We start from the raw sequence: 15,032 nt of genomic DNA, 5'->3' as shown, positions 1-15,032 counted from the left end.
CACAGGGTTTATTTAGAGAAGCACATACAAAAGAAAAAAAAATGTAAAAACAAACTAGAATTCATGATAGTTGTTACTTAGAGGAAATGGAGAAGGTTTAAAAAAGGAGAAAGGATGAAAAAAAGGAACAACCATGGTATCCAACAAGATAGGTAATGGTTTATATTATTTTTACAGCTAGGTGGTAAAAATATAGATATCCATTATATTATCCTTGGTTGATCCTTTCTACACACACAAAAATTATTTTTATTTTAATTTTGGTTTTTGGGGCCACACATAGTAGAGCTTAGGGGTTATTCTTGGCTCTACACCCAGAGGTCATTCCTGGCAGTGCTCAGGGAACCACATGGGATGCCAGAGATCGAACATGTGTCAGTCACGAGCAAGGAAAATGCCCTATCCAGCTACACACACAAACTATATTGACTATATTTCCATTTTGGTAAAACAGCAAAAATGCTACTGTTCCAGGTACAATGGCTCCTTCTTTTACCTTTTGCCAAACAATTTCCTTTCCCTCTAATCCTAGTCTCTGATCTCGCCACCTGAACAACAGCAAAAACAGTATTAAGAGTGAAATTTATAATTTTACAAGAATTCATCAGAAATGATTAAAGGCTTACAGGAATAACGTGAATTCAGTCCTATCTTTTAGATTATGCAAAATGGTCAGATCAAAATGGATTAAGTTGCTATCAGACCTAAGGCACATAAGGCACATAGGAGAAAATGTAGGCAAAGCACTCCACGATATTGAGACTAAAGGCATCTTCAAGGAGAAAACTCTATTGTCCAAGCAAGTGGAAGAAAAGATAAACAAATGGGACTACATTAGACTAAGAAGCTTCTGCACTTCAAAGAAAATAGTGATTAAAATACCAAAGCTACCTATGGAATGAGAGAAACTATTCACTCAATACCCATCTGATAAAGGGCTAATATCTAAAATATTCAAGGTACTGGCAAAACTTAACAAGAAAAAAACATCTAATCCCAAGGAATGAACAGACATTTTCTCAAAGAAATACAGATGGTCAGAAGACACATGGCAAATGTTCAACAGAACTAATCATTGGGGAGATGAAAATCAAAACAATAAGGCATGGGTCTCAAACTCAATTTACCTGGGGGCCGCAGGAGGCAAAGTCGGGGTGAGGCAGGGCTGCATAAGGGATTTCGCTTACCGAATATTCGCAATAAAAAATTGCATTAGTAAGGAAAAAAAATCGCATTAAACATTTGCATACCCCAAACGGAACTGCTCGGGATATGCGAATGTTTAATGCCATGAAAAGGGTCCACAAAAATTTGGAAAGTGGCTCTGTGCTCTTTGAAGTCCACAAATCTGTGATCAAATTCCTTCTCTAGCTTAAAAATAGCATGAATATATTTCTCACCACTGAATGGTATGCCTGCATCCACGAGTTCCTTGTATGCTGGGAAAAGGCAAAGGTTTGTCTGAGAGAGCTGTGATTTCTATAACACAAGTTTTGTGGAGAATGCTCTCACGTTGTAATAGGCAGCACTGATATGCTTGTAACATCTTGTTTAGTACATTCAGCTTATGTGTGATGTTAACAAGAAAAGCTAAGTCCATGAGCCATTTGTGATCAGTCAACTCAGAAACAGCATTCCCATCCTTCGCCATGAAGGCTTTCTCTTCTTCTCTCAACTCAAAAAATCTTTTCAGGACATTTCCCCTGCTGAGCCAAGTACCTCAGTGAAATAGAGCACATCTCCATATTCTGACTCTATTTCCTCTAAAAAAGCATGGAACCTCCTGTGCTTTAAGCCCCTGGATCTGATTTGGTTGATGCATTTCACAACAACAGACATCACATTGTCACACGGCAGGCATTTACTGCAAAGGGCCTGCTGATTGATAATGCAGTGAAGAGCAATGGCCTTCTCTACACCCTCCTCTTCAAGTTTTCTTTGAACAAGTGCCACCAGTCCATTTTTCCTCCCTGTCATGGATGGCGCTCCATCGGTTATTATTCCAGCAAACCTCTTCCAAAGCAAACCTGCATTCTCAATGGCATCACACAGATGCCAAAATATCTCATTAGCGGTGGTCCGGCCATGTATTGGAATTATTGTGAGCAGCTCCTCTGTCAATTCAACATTGCAATCAATACCACGAACATAAATTGTGAGCTACGCAGTGTCTGTTATATCTGTGCCCTCCTCAAGAACAATGCATCAAAACATTTGGCTTTCTCACACAGTTGATGATGTCACTTGACATGTCAGAAATGCGCTCTGCCACAGAGTTGGCAGAAAGGCTGATTTTGCTAAACTGACCTTTCTTTTCCAGGCAGATAATACTTGCAGCCTGTAACATGCATTTTTTTAACAAACTCTCCTTCTGTGAATGGTTCCCTACCTTAGCAATCATCTCACTAACCATGTAACTAGCTTCGACTGATGCAACATTCTCTTTGGTTGCTTTCTTGAAGAAATTTTGTTGTCTCATTAGACATGCTTTAAGACTGGCAACCCGCTTGGCTCTCTTATTTCCTTGATATTTTGCACATTCCTCAGCATGTTTAGTTGAAGAATGATGTTTCAAGTTGTATTCCTTGTGCACTGCAACTTTCTCTGAGCAAATAAGACATGTGGGGATGCCCCTGTGCTCAACAAAAAAAATACTGCGTTTCTCACTTTTCCTGAAATTGTCTGTGCTCGTCATCAATCTTTCTCTTCACTGCAGGCTTTGATGAAGTCATGATGAAGGTATGACAAAATATAATTCTGTAATAAACTTCTCTTCTTCTCTCCCTTAGGCCTCCACTAATGCAAGGGACAGCGGGCAGGAGCAGCGGAAATGACGTCTGAGCTAGGCGCAAAGTATTCGTGATTATTCGCTTACTGAATATTCGCAATAAAAAATCGCATTAGTAAGAAAAAAAATCACAAAAAAACGCATTAAATATTAAGCATTAAACATTTGCTCGGGGTATGCGAATGCTTAATGCGATTTTTGTTGAGATGAATACTGCAATATTTGAAGGCCGGCTGTAGGCCACAAAATGTTGTACGGAGGGCCAGAATCAGCCCATGGGCTGCGAGTTTGAGACCCCTGGTCTACTATGAAAGTGATAGTTGGAACTGATCACTCTGGACAAAAACTGGGTGCTGAAAGAAGATGAAGTAACATGCATGGCAACCTTTTATTAATAATAGGAAAAAATACACAGTATTAAAAAAAGAAAAGGAAAAAAGAGAGAAGCAGCAGCAGTGGAGGAGTGTAAAATCATCCCACGTGCCATCTGAAACAGGGTCGAGAATTCTTCTACCTCATATGGAGCGCCAGCTGTCTGCCAAAACTGCCGTTTTTATGGAGTACAGAGAACACCCCTGGATGGGACAGTAAGTACAGATAGCTCAGGCTATCCTGTACCAGTCCCACCCAGGTTTACAAATAAATCTCTGTTTGGGGATAAATACAAGTTGGAAACACACATACAAAGGAACCAGGATGATCTTTGTTTTAGGTAAAACAAGTTGTAACCTAACAGGAAGGTGGGTGAAAGGGAATAGGGCATCAGGGAGGGTGAAAGGGAAACTGGGGTTATAGGTAGCAGGAAATGTAGTCTGGTAAAGGTTGCTGTACATTATATGACTATAACTCAATCATAAACAACTTTATCTGTGAAATTAAAAAAGCTATATTATGTACAACCTATAACTACGGTATTTAAATAACTTTTTTTAAAAACAATACAAATGGGCTAGAGTGGTGGCACAAACAGTAAGACGTCCGCCTTGCCCGTGCTACCTGGGATAGACCTCGGTTCGATCCCCAGTGTCCCATATGGTCTCCCAAGCCAGGAGAGATTTCTGAGCATATAGCCAGTAGTAACCTCTGAGAGTCACTGGGTGTGGCCCTAAGACCAAAACAAAACAAACAAACAATAATAATATATGGCATATATTATCTTCAGTGCAAATAAAGAAACTAAAGTACTAGAAAATCATGAGTGGTTTTTTTCAAGGTCTGTATAGAGTAAATATAAACCAAAGCTGACTAACCATGAGTTCATTCTTACTCTATATTCTCTGCCACAGGAGATGGTCCATTGTCTTTTATTCCATTATGTAATGTAGAATCCCTAAGCACATTATTGTAAAAATAGGACCTGATCATGCTCTTTTATTTACTAATTTATCTAACAAGTACTAGCGTCTGAAAAATACTATTTGAAAACTTTTGCTTGATCTTAAGGCATTTTAAATGCTTAATTTACTTTTAATAGCTCCTCCTTAATGAAAAGTGCCAAATAATTGATCTGACAGCACTAAACTGAAAAGCTGATCACCAGAAATTCTCTGGCAATCTTATGGAGGACAGCCTTGTGAGATTCCTGTGATTCCTTTGTTCATCACCGTGATAGCACGGTTTGAATTTTACTGAAATTTTTGAGAAAGATGAGCAGTAATGGTACAGTAGGTTTTGGTTAACCAACAATAAACTTCCTTTTTTCCTTACTTATAGAACCCCAATGCTCTCCTCAGGGAAAGTTCTGTCCAATTCTTGTCCCAATATTGAACTTTTTTCAGGAGTAAATGATTTGCTTTTCTCACAGATGACGGGGTAAGATTGGGCTTGAACGATCTTCTAGACACTAAAACAGGAAGAGTGTGGTGTGGTGGCAGTTTTGAGGAAGCTTTGTTCTGTTCTTGGACTTCCAAGACAGGAACATCACTTTCTATCTTGCTCTCTGACAGTGCAAGACATTCCCTCCCTTCCAAGCTACAGCTTCCAACTATAACAGTTAAATAATAAAGGTCTAAGTGCTTTTCTAAGGAATTGTAATCCAGTAGTATGTGACTAATAATGCAGCACTATGGGTCTAGGATAAACATACAACCATGTTAAGCAACAATATTAAACTACAGGTTCAAGATCATGGTAGCAAAGTTTTTAAAGTGTAGCACCAACCATCACATTTCTGGAAAATTAGGTACACAATGTTTAATGTAAATGAAAACCAAGAGAATGAAAGAGGTGGAGAACTGTAACATGTGGAGAGACCAAAAAACAACAAAAGTAGAGTAGAAAAGGAGGAGGAAAGGGGCTGAAGGTCACTTTTAAGGATCCTTCTAGAAAAGGGAAACAATGTTTTCTCCCCCTTTTAGAGAAAGACATCAGACAGAACAGTTACTTGACATAACAAGCTTAGGACAACAATTTCTAACCATTAGAGTAATCCAAAAGTCAAATAACTTTTTATCACAGCACAGTGAAATTCACTTTTACAAGATAAAGTTCCTAATTGTTCGTCAAGATTTTAAAACAGGGGCTGGAGCATTAACACAGCAGGTAGGGTGTTTGCCTTGCATGTGGACGACCTGTGTTCAATCCCGGAACTCATATGGTCCTCCCCAGAACCTGCCAGGTGCGATTTCTGAACACAGAGTGAGGTATAACCCCTGAGCCGGGAGTGGCCCAAAAATGAACAATAAAAGTTTTTAAAACAGTATCGCTTAGTGAGCAATGAATGTACTCATGGTCATACAGAGATGATTTCAGTGGTACATTTTATTTTATTCTTCATATTCATTACAGTATACTTTTGGGGGGAACCCACACCCGGTGACATTCAAAGGTTACTCCTGGCTCTGCACTCAGAAATCACCCCTGGCAGTCTCGGGATCCATGAATCGAACGTGGGTCTTTCCCAGGTTAGTCATGTGCAAACCAAATGCCCTACTACTGTGCTATTGCTCCAGCCCTACAGTACACATTTTTATACACATACTTCTAAGTCCATGATTTCATGACAAAGAATGTCAAGTTTAATTAAAGAGTCATAAAATCATAGATGCAATTTAATGTAAACTCAACTATTTAACCCATTGGTAATTACACTAGAATTTATCAAGATAAGAAAGGACAGGAGTGTCCCCAAGGCCATTTTAAGCCATCCCCATAAAGAGCAAAGATACAAGAAAATGAAAAAGAAGGCAGAACATGTTAGACAGAGCCTTGGAGGAGAAATAAGGGGCCTCCAGAGGAAATGATGCCCCAATTTGCTTACTACTGGAGGCATTTTTAGTGACAAATGAGAAGTCTGACCTTTTCTTCTTTATCAGCTCCTCAGGCCAAGAGGTACTTATGTCTGCACAGTCAGAGTATATGACATCTAATTAGTCCAAGAAACACTAAAAGCATAAACTTCTTGTTTCCTATTTCTGGCCTCAAAGAAGTTTCCTCCCCAGGACAAGCAGCAGCCGAGCCATTCGGATCTTACCTCCTGAGTGTGTTCCTTGTAGACTTGCAAGGGACCTGCAGCTTTGGCCGTATCCCAGAGCTGCAGAGAGCCATCGCCACTACAGGTGACCAAAATATGCTCATTGTTCTCACTCCAAGTCACGTCGAACAAAGCATCATTCCAGTCAAAGCTGCACCAGAAAAATTCAAACAAACAAACAACAAAAAACATATCCAGTTACGTGAATGGCTAAATAACATCAATGGCCAGAGGGGTGGTACAAGTGGTAAGGTGTCTGCCTTGCCCGCACTAGCCTAGGACAGACTGTGGTTCGATCCCCTGGCATCCCATATGGTCCCCCAAGCCAGGACCGATTTCTGAGCACATAGCCAGGAGTAACCCCTGAGCGTCACTGAGTGTGGCCCAAAAACAAACAAAACAAACAAAAAACAAAAATCAGTATTATAGGGTGTGACCCCTCTCCCCTACTCCCTGGGAGGGATCTATGGAAGGTAACAAAGGGGTTACCTTAGGGGCAGAGGGGAGGGAGAGAAAGATTCGGCAGAGCCAGAATAAGTTGCAGGGCAGCTTAAGGAGTTTGCTTAAAAGGTTAGTTTAGAAGCCATGTAAAATACACACATGGTGAGTAGGACCTTATTAATAAAGCTGCTTGTCTCCTGTTTTCTACTGATGGTTTGTGGATCATTTCCTTGCCTTTATCCTCAACCCTCAGACCCGCTGGCAGGAAGGGGGTGCAGGCGCCGGGCAGGCCGAGAAAGGCCTCATCATCTATCCACCATCATCCAGCCCAATCATCAAGAACTCTTATTAATTTAATTCAACAATGAGGTTTCTTTCACACCCGGCATCGCTCAGGGGTTACTCCTGGCTCTACACCAGAAATTGCTCCTGGCAGGCTCGGGGGACCATCTGGGATGCCAGGACTCAAACCACCATCCTTCTGCATGCAAGGCAAATGCCCTACCTTCATGGTATTTCTCCGGCCCCAATTTTTTCTTTTTTTTTTTTTTTTTATTTTTCTTTCTCTCTTTTTTTTTTTTTTTGTAGATTTCTACTAGGGTATCAACCCTTATCCAATGAGTGGTGGGAAAATTCCTCTCCAGTCTGTGGTGTATCATTTTATTCTGGTCATTGCTTCCTTTGTGGTGCAGAAGCTTCTTAGCTCACTTGTTGAGCTAAGAAGTCATCAGGATCTAATGACTGGATAAAGAAACTGTGATACACATACACACAATGGAATACTATTTGGCTGTAAGAGAAAATGAAACAATTAAATGTGCTGCCATGTGGAAAGAGTTAAGAGAATACCATGCTGTCTGAAATTAGTCAGAAGAAGAGACAAGACACCAAATGATCTCTCTCATATGCAGTATATAAAGAAACAGAGTAAGAAAATAACAAATGCCCAAAGACAACAGAAATTGAAAATTTGTCTTCAGTAAGAAGCAAAGCACTGGGAGAGGGTGTGTAGGTGAGGGACACTCATAAATGGTGACACTGGAAGAAAGCAGATATATCGGTGTGGGGCTGGAACAGTTCATGTATGAAACCCTAATAATTATTTGTAAACCATGGCTCCCAAAATAAACATTAATCATTTTTAAGAAGACAGCAACAATAGACAATGTCACTCCATATATTAATTCACTCCTTTTTTTAAATATTTAAGGCTCATAATTTTAAAAGAGTAAGCACTTTAAAAAAAAGTGACATGGAGCTGGAGAGATTGCATGGAGTTAAGGCATTTTGCCTTGCCTGCAGGACAGTGGTTTGAATCCCGGCATCCCACATGGTCCCCCGATCCTGCCAGGAGTGATTTCTGAGCATAGAGTCAGGAGTAACCCCTGAGCACTGCCGGGCGTGACCCCCACCCCCCCAAAAAAGTGACATAACAAAAAGTTAACAGCAGAAAATAATTTCTACATATGAAAATGTTCCTTCTATGGTGCAAAACAAAACATTTTCTTGATTAACAAATCAAAAAGTCAAACCCAGCTCTATTAAAAGAGCAACACAAAAACATATTAGTTGAATAATTAAAATTACCTTACCTTCTAAAAATTCTAAGCCCAGATTCATTTTGATCCAATATTAGCAGAGTTCCACAACCTAGGGAGAAATACACTGTGGTCAGGAACCTGTGATGTCAAGGAAGTATGTAGAAGAGACCGTCCAATTTCACCACGACACACTTCTGCCTAAAGTTAGAGGAGTCTCCGCAGTCACAATGATCAGGACAATGATCACTGTCATCCCTGAGTGTGCTTCTATGTTTAAACTTCTTTCGTTCCCTAGGACAGGAATCTAGACTCACACCTGACAAAGGGGACAGATAGCTGAGTGCAGGGAGGGAGAGCAAAACTTTCCCTAATTAGCGTCATCACTCCAACTCACTATAAGAAACCTGAAGCTTACAGAACTGAGAGATTATGCTCCGACTACTACCATACTGCCTCTCCTGTCCAGTTCAAATATTCAAACAAGCTTAACATGGAATTTTAAAACAAAAACCTGTTGCAACTTAGCATGTGCTTTAGTGGTAAAGTGTTGAACAGATCGATTGTGTACCCATATTTTAAAGGTGTATTTAGAGGCCAGACGTAGTATGGTAGGCAGGGATCTCGCCTTGCATGTGGCCAACTTGGGTTCTATCCCAGATCATCAGCAGGAGAGATCCCTGAGCACAGGGCCAGACGTATAGAACAATTCTGAGTATGGCCCCAAAACACAAAACAAAATATAAGAGGTGTATTTATTATTGGGGGGGGGGGGAGAGAAACTTGTATTTAAACATGGCTTTTTAAAATACTAACAACTTTGAAGACAAGTGTTTGCTTCTATGTTTTAAGGGCTTAAGTGAAACTGTGTGAATGTATGCATCTTCAACATACGGACGGCCAAGGACTGACTGTCAATCTGGATGCAGAGGAACGTAAAAGCTAGTGGTCAGCGTTTGGCAAAAAGTTCTCTCCCAGAGTTTTCGAATGCACGCAGCTTGTCTTGTTTTCCTGCCTGGAGCCCCAACGACAGGGTGCTTGCGGGTGGAAAGGAAGCGAAAGGCTTGCTTCCTGGGGCTGGGCTGCATAAACGCAGCTGGGGTAGGAAGAATTTCAAGAAGGGACCCCACGTCTCAAGGCATCGGCCTAAGGCTTGGACGGGCTCCTTCTCCGAGGAGGCCAGGGGAGGGCGGGACGCGAGCGCCTCCACGAAGGGCGACTCGGGCTTCGGAGGCATCCTCCCCTCAGTCCCAGGCCGGGACCCCCAAGCTGAGCGCGGGCAAGCTGGGCCAAGCGGAGCCGCGCCGGACGACTCTGCTGAGCCCCCGGGCGGGGCAGCCCCAACACCGCCGCCGCCGCCGCCCAGGCCCCTCGCAGGCCGGGAGCCCCCAGGAGTCGGGCCGGGCCCGTCCCGCGAGGCGCGCCCTCACCCGCGATGCCGTAGTGCTGCGAGGCGGCGCAGGCCAAGCGGCCCGGCAGGTACGGGGAAAACTCGGCGGCGTAGCCGTGGCGGCCCGGCACCCGCAGGGTCCGCGCCCCGTTCATCCGCGGCCACTCAGCCGAAGCTGCGGCCCCAACTCGTCCCGGGGGCTCTCGACGCGTCCCGGGGAGGCGAGGCGGAAGTGGGGAGGCGGGGCCCCGGGATGCGACGTTCCGATTGGCCCGCGAGGGAAGGGCGGGGACGCCGCGGGCGCCATCTTGGTCCGGGGCAAAGCCGGCTGGGTCGGTGCCCATTCTTTCTACTGGGACAGGGTTTAGTCGCGCTGGCGTCTGGCGCTTCCGCTGCTGTTCGTTCCTAAAGATCAGCCTCCGCTGTACGGCCGCCTAGATTTTACTCACTCTTTGGGCTTTCCTAAGACTGGAATCAGTAAATGGTCCTCATCTCTAACTACCTAATGACATAAGCCAAGGGAAACCGACGACCTTACAGCAAGTCTAAAAGGCAATGAACTACTATGTTGCCCAAGGTAGCTTGAAGCAATGTTGAGGCGGGGAAATGTTGAGGGAAAATTAGGACACAAGCCGTTGTTTCTCTTTGAATTCTAACTAGATATATTAAATGCGCAGATCCTGCGCAAATTAAGGGAAATTTGTTCGTTCGTTCATTCAAACGCTGATGGAGAATGTCCTAGGTGGAAAGCCACCGTCCCTAAGTTATCTGCCCCACAGGACACTCTTGAGCGCAAAAGAGTGCCGCTAACAAACCAGGTCACGGAGTGCAAATTTATTTTTTGTTCATTTTAATCATACATAATCATTGTATTATCTTGATCATACTTTAAGTACAGTGTGAGGCATCTGAGTTTCAGAAGCAGTAGGAGAACTGAACTTGATGTCAGCAAGAGATTAGACTAGTATACTAGACATATAATCAGTTAAGTGTAATAAAAACACTGTAATATGTATGAGAAATCTATACATAAATATGAAATGAAGGAAGGAAGGTCAAGTAGGAAAAGAGTTGCTCCAGAAAGGTATATTGAACAACCCAGGAGATCTGAGAAAAAAAAAATCTATGATCCTTATGGCCATGGTGATAAGGTATGCTGAAGGAAATATTGATTTAAGAAACAGTGTTGTATTTGGACTGGATCACTGAAGCTGGTACAGTTTTATGGAGCCATACTGAGAAACAGAATTTCTACTTCATCTCACATCAAAGTTTTTTAATGAAATTAAATGACTGGATTTTTATTTTAAAACTCCTGGCAGCACTAACCTGGAAGACAGATTGGAAATGAAGAGAGCAGTTAAAACATGTTAACAATGTTTAAGAAAAAAAATATATTAAAAAGACTATAGTAATGGCAGTGGAGATTAAGAGCCAGATGAAATTCTAAGGCAGCAACTCAAAGTATATGTAAGAATAAGAGAGGAGACAGCATGACTCAGATTTCAGGTTAGAAAGAATTGTATGATAAAATACACTGTGAGGGAAAGGTTTGTGAAGAAAACAATCTCTAGTTATAACATGTTATGTGTGAATTTCTTAGGGCTCTTCACAACAGAATTTTGATAAGGCAAAAATTTTTATTTGCATGATGGTGATTTTTAAGTTTTTGAAAAGGATTTCGTCATGTAAGGAAGTCTGTGATAAGGAAAAAGGAAATCCAAAGATAGAAATTAGGGTAAAACACTTAGAAATAAATTGATAGGGCAATGGGAAATAGGTAGCGATACATAATTAAAAACAGTGAATAATTAATTTACCTTGTTCAAGAATACAGTTCAATTTAGTGGATTTTATATACTATTCTCTGGTGCATAGTTAAGTGGTAAACAGGTTAGGGACATTTCTACACGCTCCTTCATCTTGCAGCACCCCTAAGATTTTTGTAATAATGTAAACTAAAACAGGCTTAACAGCTGAACTTCGAATTTCTGAATCTGAAGGTAAGGAGTTTGGAAGTCACCCCTCTGTCCTAAAATTAGGTTAGAGAGATGAACACACTGAAAATAAATAGATTTTCCTGGCTTTGTGAGAGAAAAGGAGTATAAATGGCAGACTTCTAACTTCTAACGTTGAAATGGGTCTGGTGACTACCTGGTGTTCTGACTTACAGGAACAGAAACTCACTAGGAAAACCACCGCAGAAGTGTTTAAGTCAAACAAATCCCAACCAGGAAATGAGGGAGCTCTAGAAGCTCAATATGGGTAAGTCTGATAGATTAAAAACTCTAGAAGAGTAGACAGGGTTTGTAATGTGGCTAAAAATGATAGAGTACTTGCTTTACATGTGTAAGGCATAAAATTCTATTCCCACATGCACCCCTTCCCAGAATTGCTGAGTGTGTCTCCCACCTCACAATCAAAATAACAACAATAAATCTCCAGGAGGACCCAAACTTAGGAGAGACTACAACACATTGTGAAATTTATCTCCAAGATGTCAAAAGTTTTACATAGTAAATAGTGGAGAAAAAAAAATCAACTTGTTTTTCTGGCTAGGGGAGAGGCTCCCCTGGGAAACCAGTTAATCAGATCTTAAAGTGGTAGGGTATAATTAGAGCCTAACTGACCTGGAGGAAGTTCAGTGCCCAACTCCAACCTCTCTGGATATGCTCTCTCACTCAGGAGACAAAACTAACCTACTTATTTATTGCCTAGGCAAACCTAGGCAAAAAATACTTGGATATTTCATGGTCCAAAGATATTGGCAACAGATCATAGGAATAGAGAAGCATGTGACCCTCCCCTACCTCACTACCACAAATTGTTAAAGGCCTGTTTACTACAAGTCCTTCTCCCAAGAACATTGGTCCAACTATCAATAACAAAATTACAAAGCATAACAAAAAGAACTCCCTATTATCCCCCATCCAGCCACACACCCTTGTACAATTTGAAGAGATGAAGCAACAGTGTCACATTCAGACATGGAAAGGATGCTAAAATTATCAGAAAGTTAATCAATATGATTTCCATGAGAAACTCACTAATGAATAAAGTAGACAACATGCAAGAACAAGTGGCAATGTAAACACAGAGACATAAATTCTTACAAAGAACCTCCCAAACTCTAAAAATCAAAAACACACCATAGGGGCTGGAGCAGTGGCACAAGGGGTAAGGTGGTCTGCTTGCAGCTCTATCCTAGGACAGACTGCGATTCAATCCCCCCCCCCCCCCGGCATCCCATATGGTTCCCCAAGCCAGGAGCGATTTCTGAGCGCATAGCCAGGAATAACCCCTGAGCATCACTTGGTGTGGCCCCAAAACAAAACAAAACAAAACAAATACTATAATAGAAATGACTCTGATGAGTTTATTATTCATTAGCTGAGAAGAATTGCCTAGAGAATATATCAGCAAATTCTTCACATAGACGAGAGGAAAAAGTAGAATATCCAAGAACTACAGGAGAGCTTCAGAGGGTTAAAACACTGGATCATAAGGACAAGAAAGAGAAAGAGGTCTAGAACAAATAATTAAAGCAATAGTGATAGATGATTTACTCAAATTAATGTTAGACACCAAACCACAGATCCAGGAAACCCACAGATTAGTAAGGAAGATAATGTTAAAACAGAAACAAACTAGCTCATCCTATATATGAATATATCACTAGCAAACTAAATAGAGTCAAATATCAAACTACATAAAGTCAAAGATTAATTTTAAAACTCTGAAAGAATCTAGAAGGGGGGAAAAACTTTGCCAATAATATATATGTATGTATATATATAACTTCTCTTCAGAATTCATGCATGCAATGCAAAAAGCTAGTGATAGAAAATATTTTGTTAAGGGAAAAGTAAAACTGACCTGGAATTCCACATCTATAAAATAATCCTTCAAAAGTGAAAGAGGGAGCTGGAGGCTAGCTCTAGCCGGCATGGGGTTGGGGGAGACCCCATGTGGAAGGCCTTCTCCCTAACTTGGGTTAGCCTAACTTGATAGGCTCCCAGCCTTCCCCTCTTCTGCCCCCAGCCTCCAGGATTTCTGGGGTGGCAGCCCAGGCGGCCAGAAATGGTTGGTCCTAACTTGGGGTTTGCTGAGATTTGCTCGGTTGCGCTGTTTGTCACTGGCAATTTCTGACCACTCTGCATATGGAAAGCCCCCGAGCGCACTGCTTGTATTAAGAGTATTCCTTATCTTTATGTTATGTTTTGCGTATCCAGAATGTCCATTTTGTATTCTGCCCTTTCCCACACCCCTTCAAAGCTCATTTTTACTCCTTAACTCTCTCACCCGCCCCAAACATCACTAACCCACATTACTCTTCTTAACTTCAGTATTGCACAATCCTAATCACAGACCAAAGCCATGCATTGTGTGTAACAACCCCGAACTGTTTCAAAAGACATAAAATGGACACGTATGTCTTTAGAATATTTTGTGTTTTTCCCTGACAACTATAAGTCTTACTTATATTCTTACTTATATTCTCTTATACAGTGACGATTCTAACCACTTTTTATCTTCTCTTTATGAGCTATTCAACAAGGAATTTTGGTGAAAGAGTCCCCCAGTTTAATGCTTATGATTGAACCATGTCATGGGGATTATTGGACTTGTTCTTATGGCCCCCATATGCACCAATAACGCCACATGGCATTGCTCCTTTTTTGCATAGGCACATTAAAATAAGAAAATACTATACATACAAATAAGATCCTATCTAATAGAGATTGGAATACACAAATCTTGTAGTGCAAAGGGACCTTACACCCTGAATATTGACATAATGACCTGGCACAGGGCTCAGAAGAAAGGGCATTTTCCATTCACCCTTGAACCAGGGAAGCCATCCAAGAAACATCCAGGTTTGTCTATAACATCACCTGGAAGCAATCCTCTACCACGGAAGACCCTACCACTGCTCAGACATCGACCTACTCAAAAGAGACTTCCCTTAACACTGAGAAGACTTAACAACAACGACCTGTTTAAGGACAGGGCTTCCTGCATTGCCCTTTAATGGTGAGGTGAAACAAGAGGACACTCCACATCCTGACTTCATTGTAGGATATGCAGATTCCAGGATCTTTAATACAGAAACATGATACCAACAACAGAGACTGTGTGAAAGTGTGTTGGCACTATGGACAATGTCTTGGATTGGACAATCTAACTTGCCTGGAGCCTAGAGTTGGTCTTATGCCAGGAAACTTCAGGGGTAGTGTCTCTTTGTATTTAGGCCAAGGTTATTCCTTTCCATGCCTCTCATATTTTGGTGGGCCTATGCAAACAACAATTGACACTCTAACACCGTTTTTACTGTGCTCCTTTGACTCTAATCCTTAAAAAAAAACCCACTTAAAATTTGAGGTTAACTTAAGCTAATATGCA

The 15,032-nt window shown here is 41.5% G+C and overlaps 1 protein-coding gene across 1 annotated transcript in view; it reads right to left on the bottom strand.

The window, feature by feature from the left end:
* Positions 1 to 9,837, bottom strand: part of PEX7 (peroxisomal biogenesis factor 7) — a 110,436-nt gene extending 100,599 nt beyond the window's left edge. Inside the window, exons 1-3 of the mRNA XM_049788026.1 lie at positions 9,670 to 9,837; positions 8,294 to 8,351; positions 6,261 to 6,411 (exon numbers count right to left, since the gene is read on the bottom strand). Of these exons, the coding sequence (XP_049643983.1) occupies positions 6,261 to 6,411; positions 8,294 to 8,351; positions 9,670 to 9,784 (324 nt within the window). The 5' untranslated portion in view covers positions 9,785 to 9,837. The remainder of the gene's footprint in view (positions 1 to 6,260; positions 6,412 to 8,293; positions 8,352 to 9,669) is intronic.
* Positions 9,838 to 15,032: the final 5,195 nt, after the last annotated feature.

Source organism: Suncus etruscus, chromosome 15, assembly GCF_024139225.1.
Source record: "Suncus etruscus isolate mSunEtr1 chromosome 15, mSunEtr1.pri.cur, whole genome shotgun sequence".
Classification (NCBI taxonomy): domain Eukaryota; kingdom Metazoa; phylum Chordata; class Mammalia; order Eulipotyphla; family Soricidae; genus Suncus; species Suncus etruscus.
The sequence above is the reverse complement of the archived record's forward strand: the minus strand, read 5'-3'. Positions and strand labels throughout refer to the sequence as shown.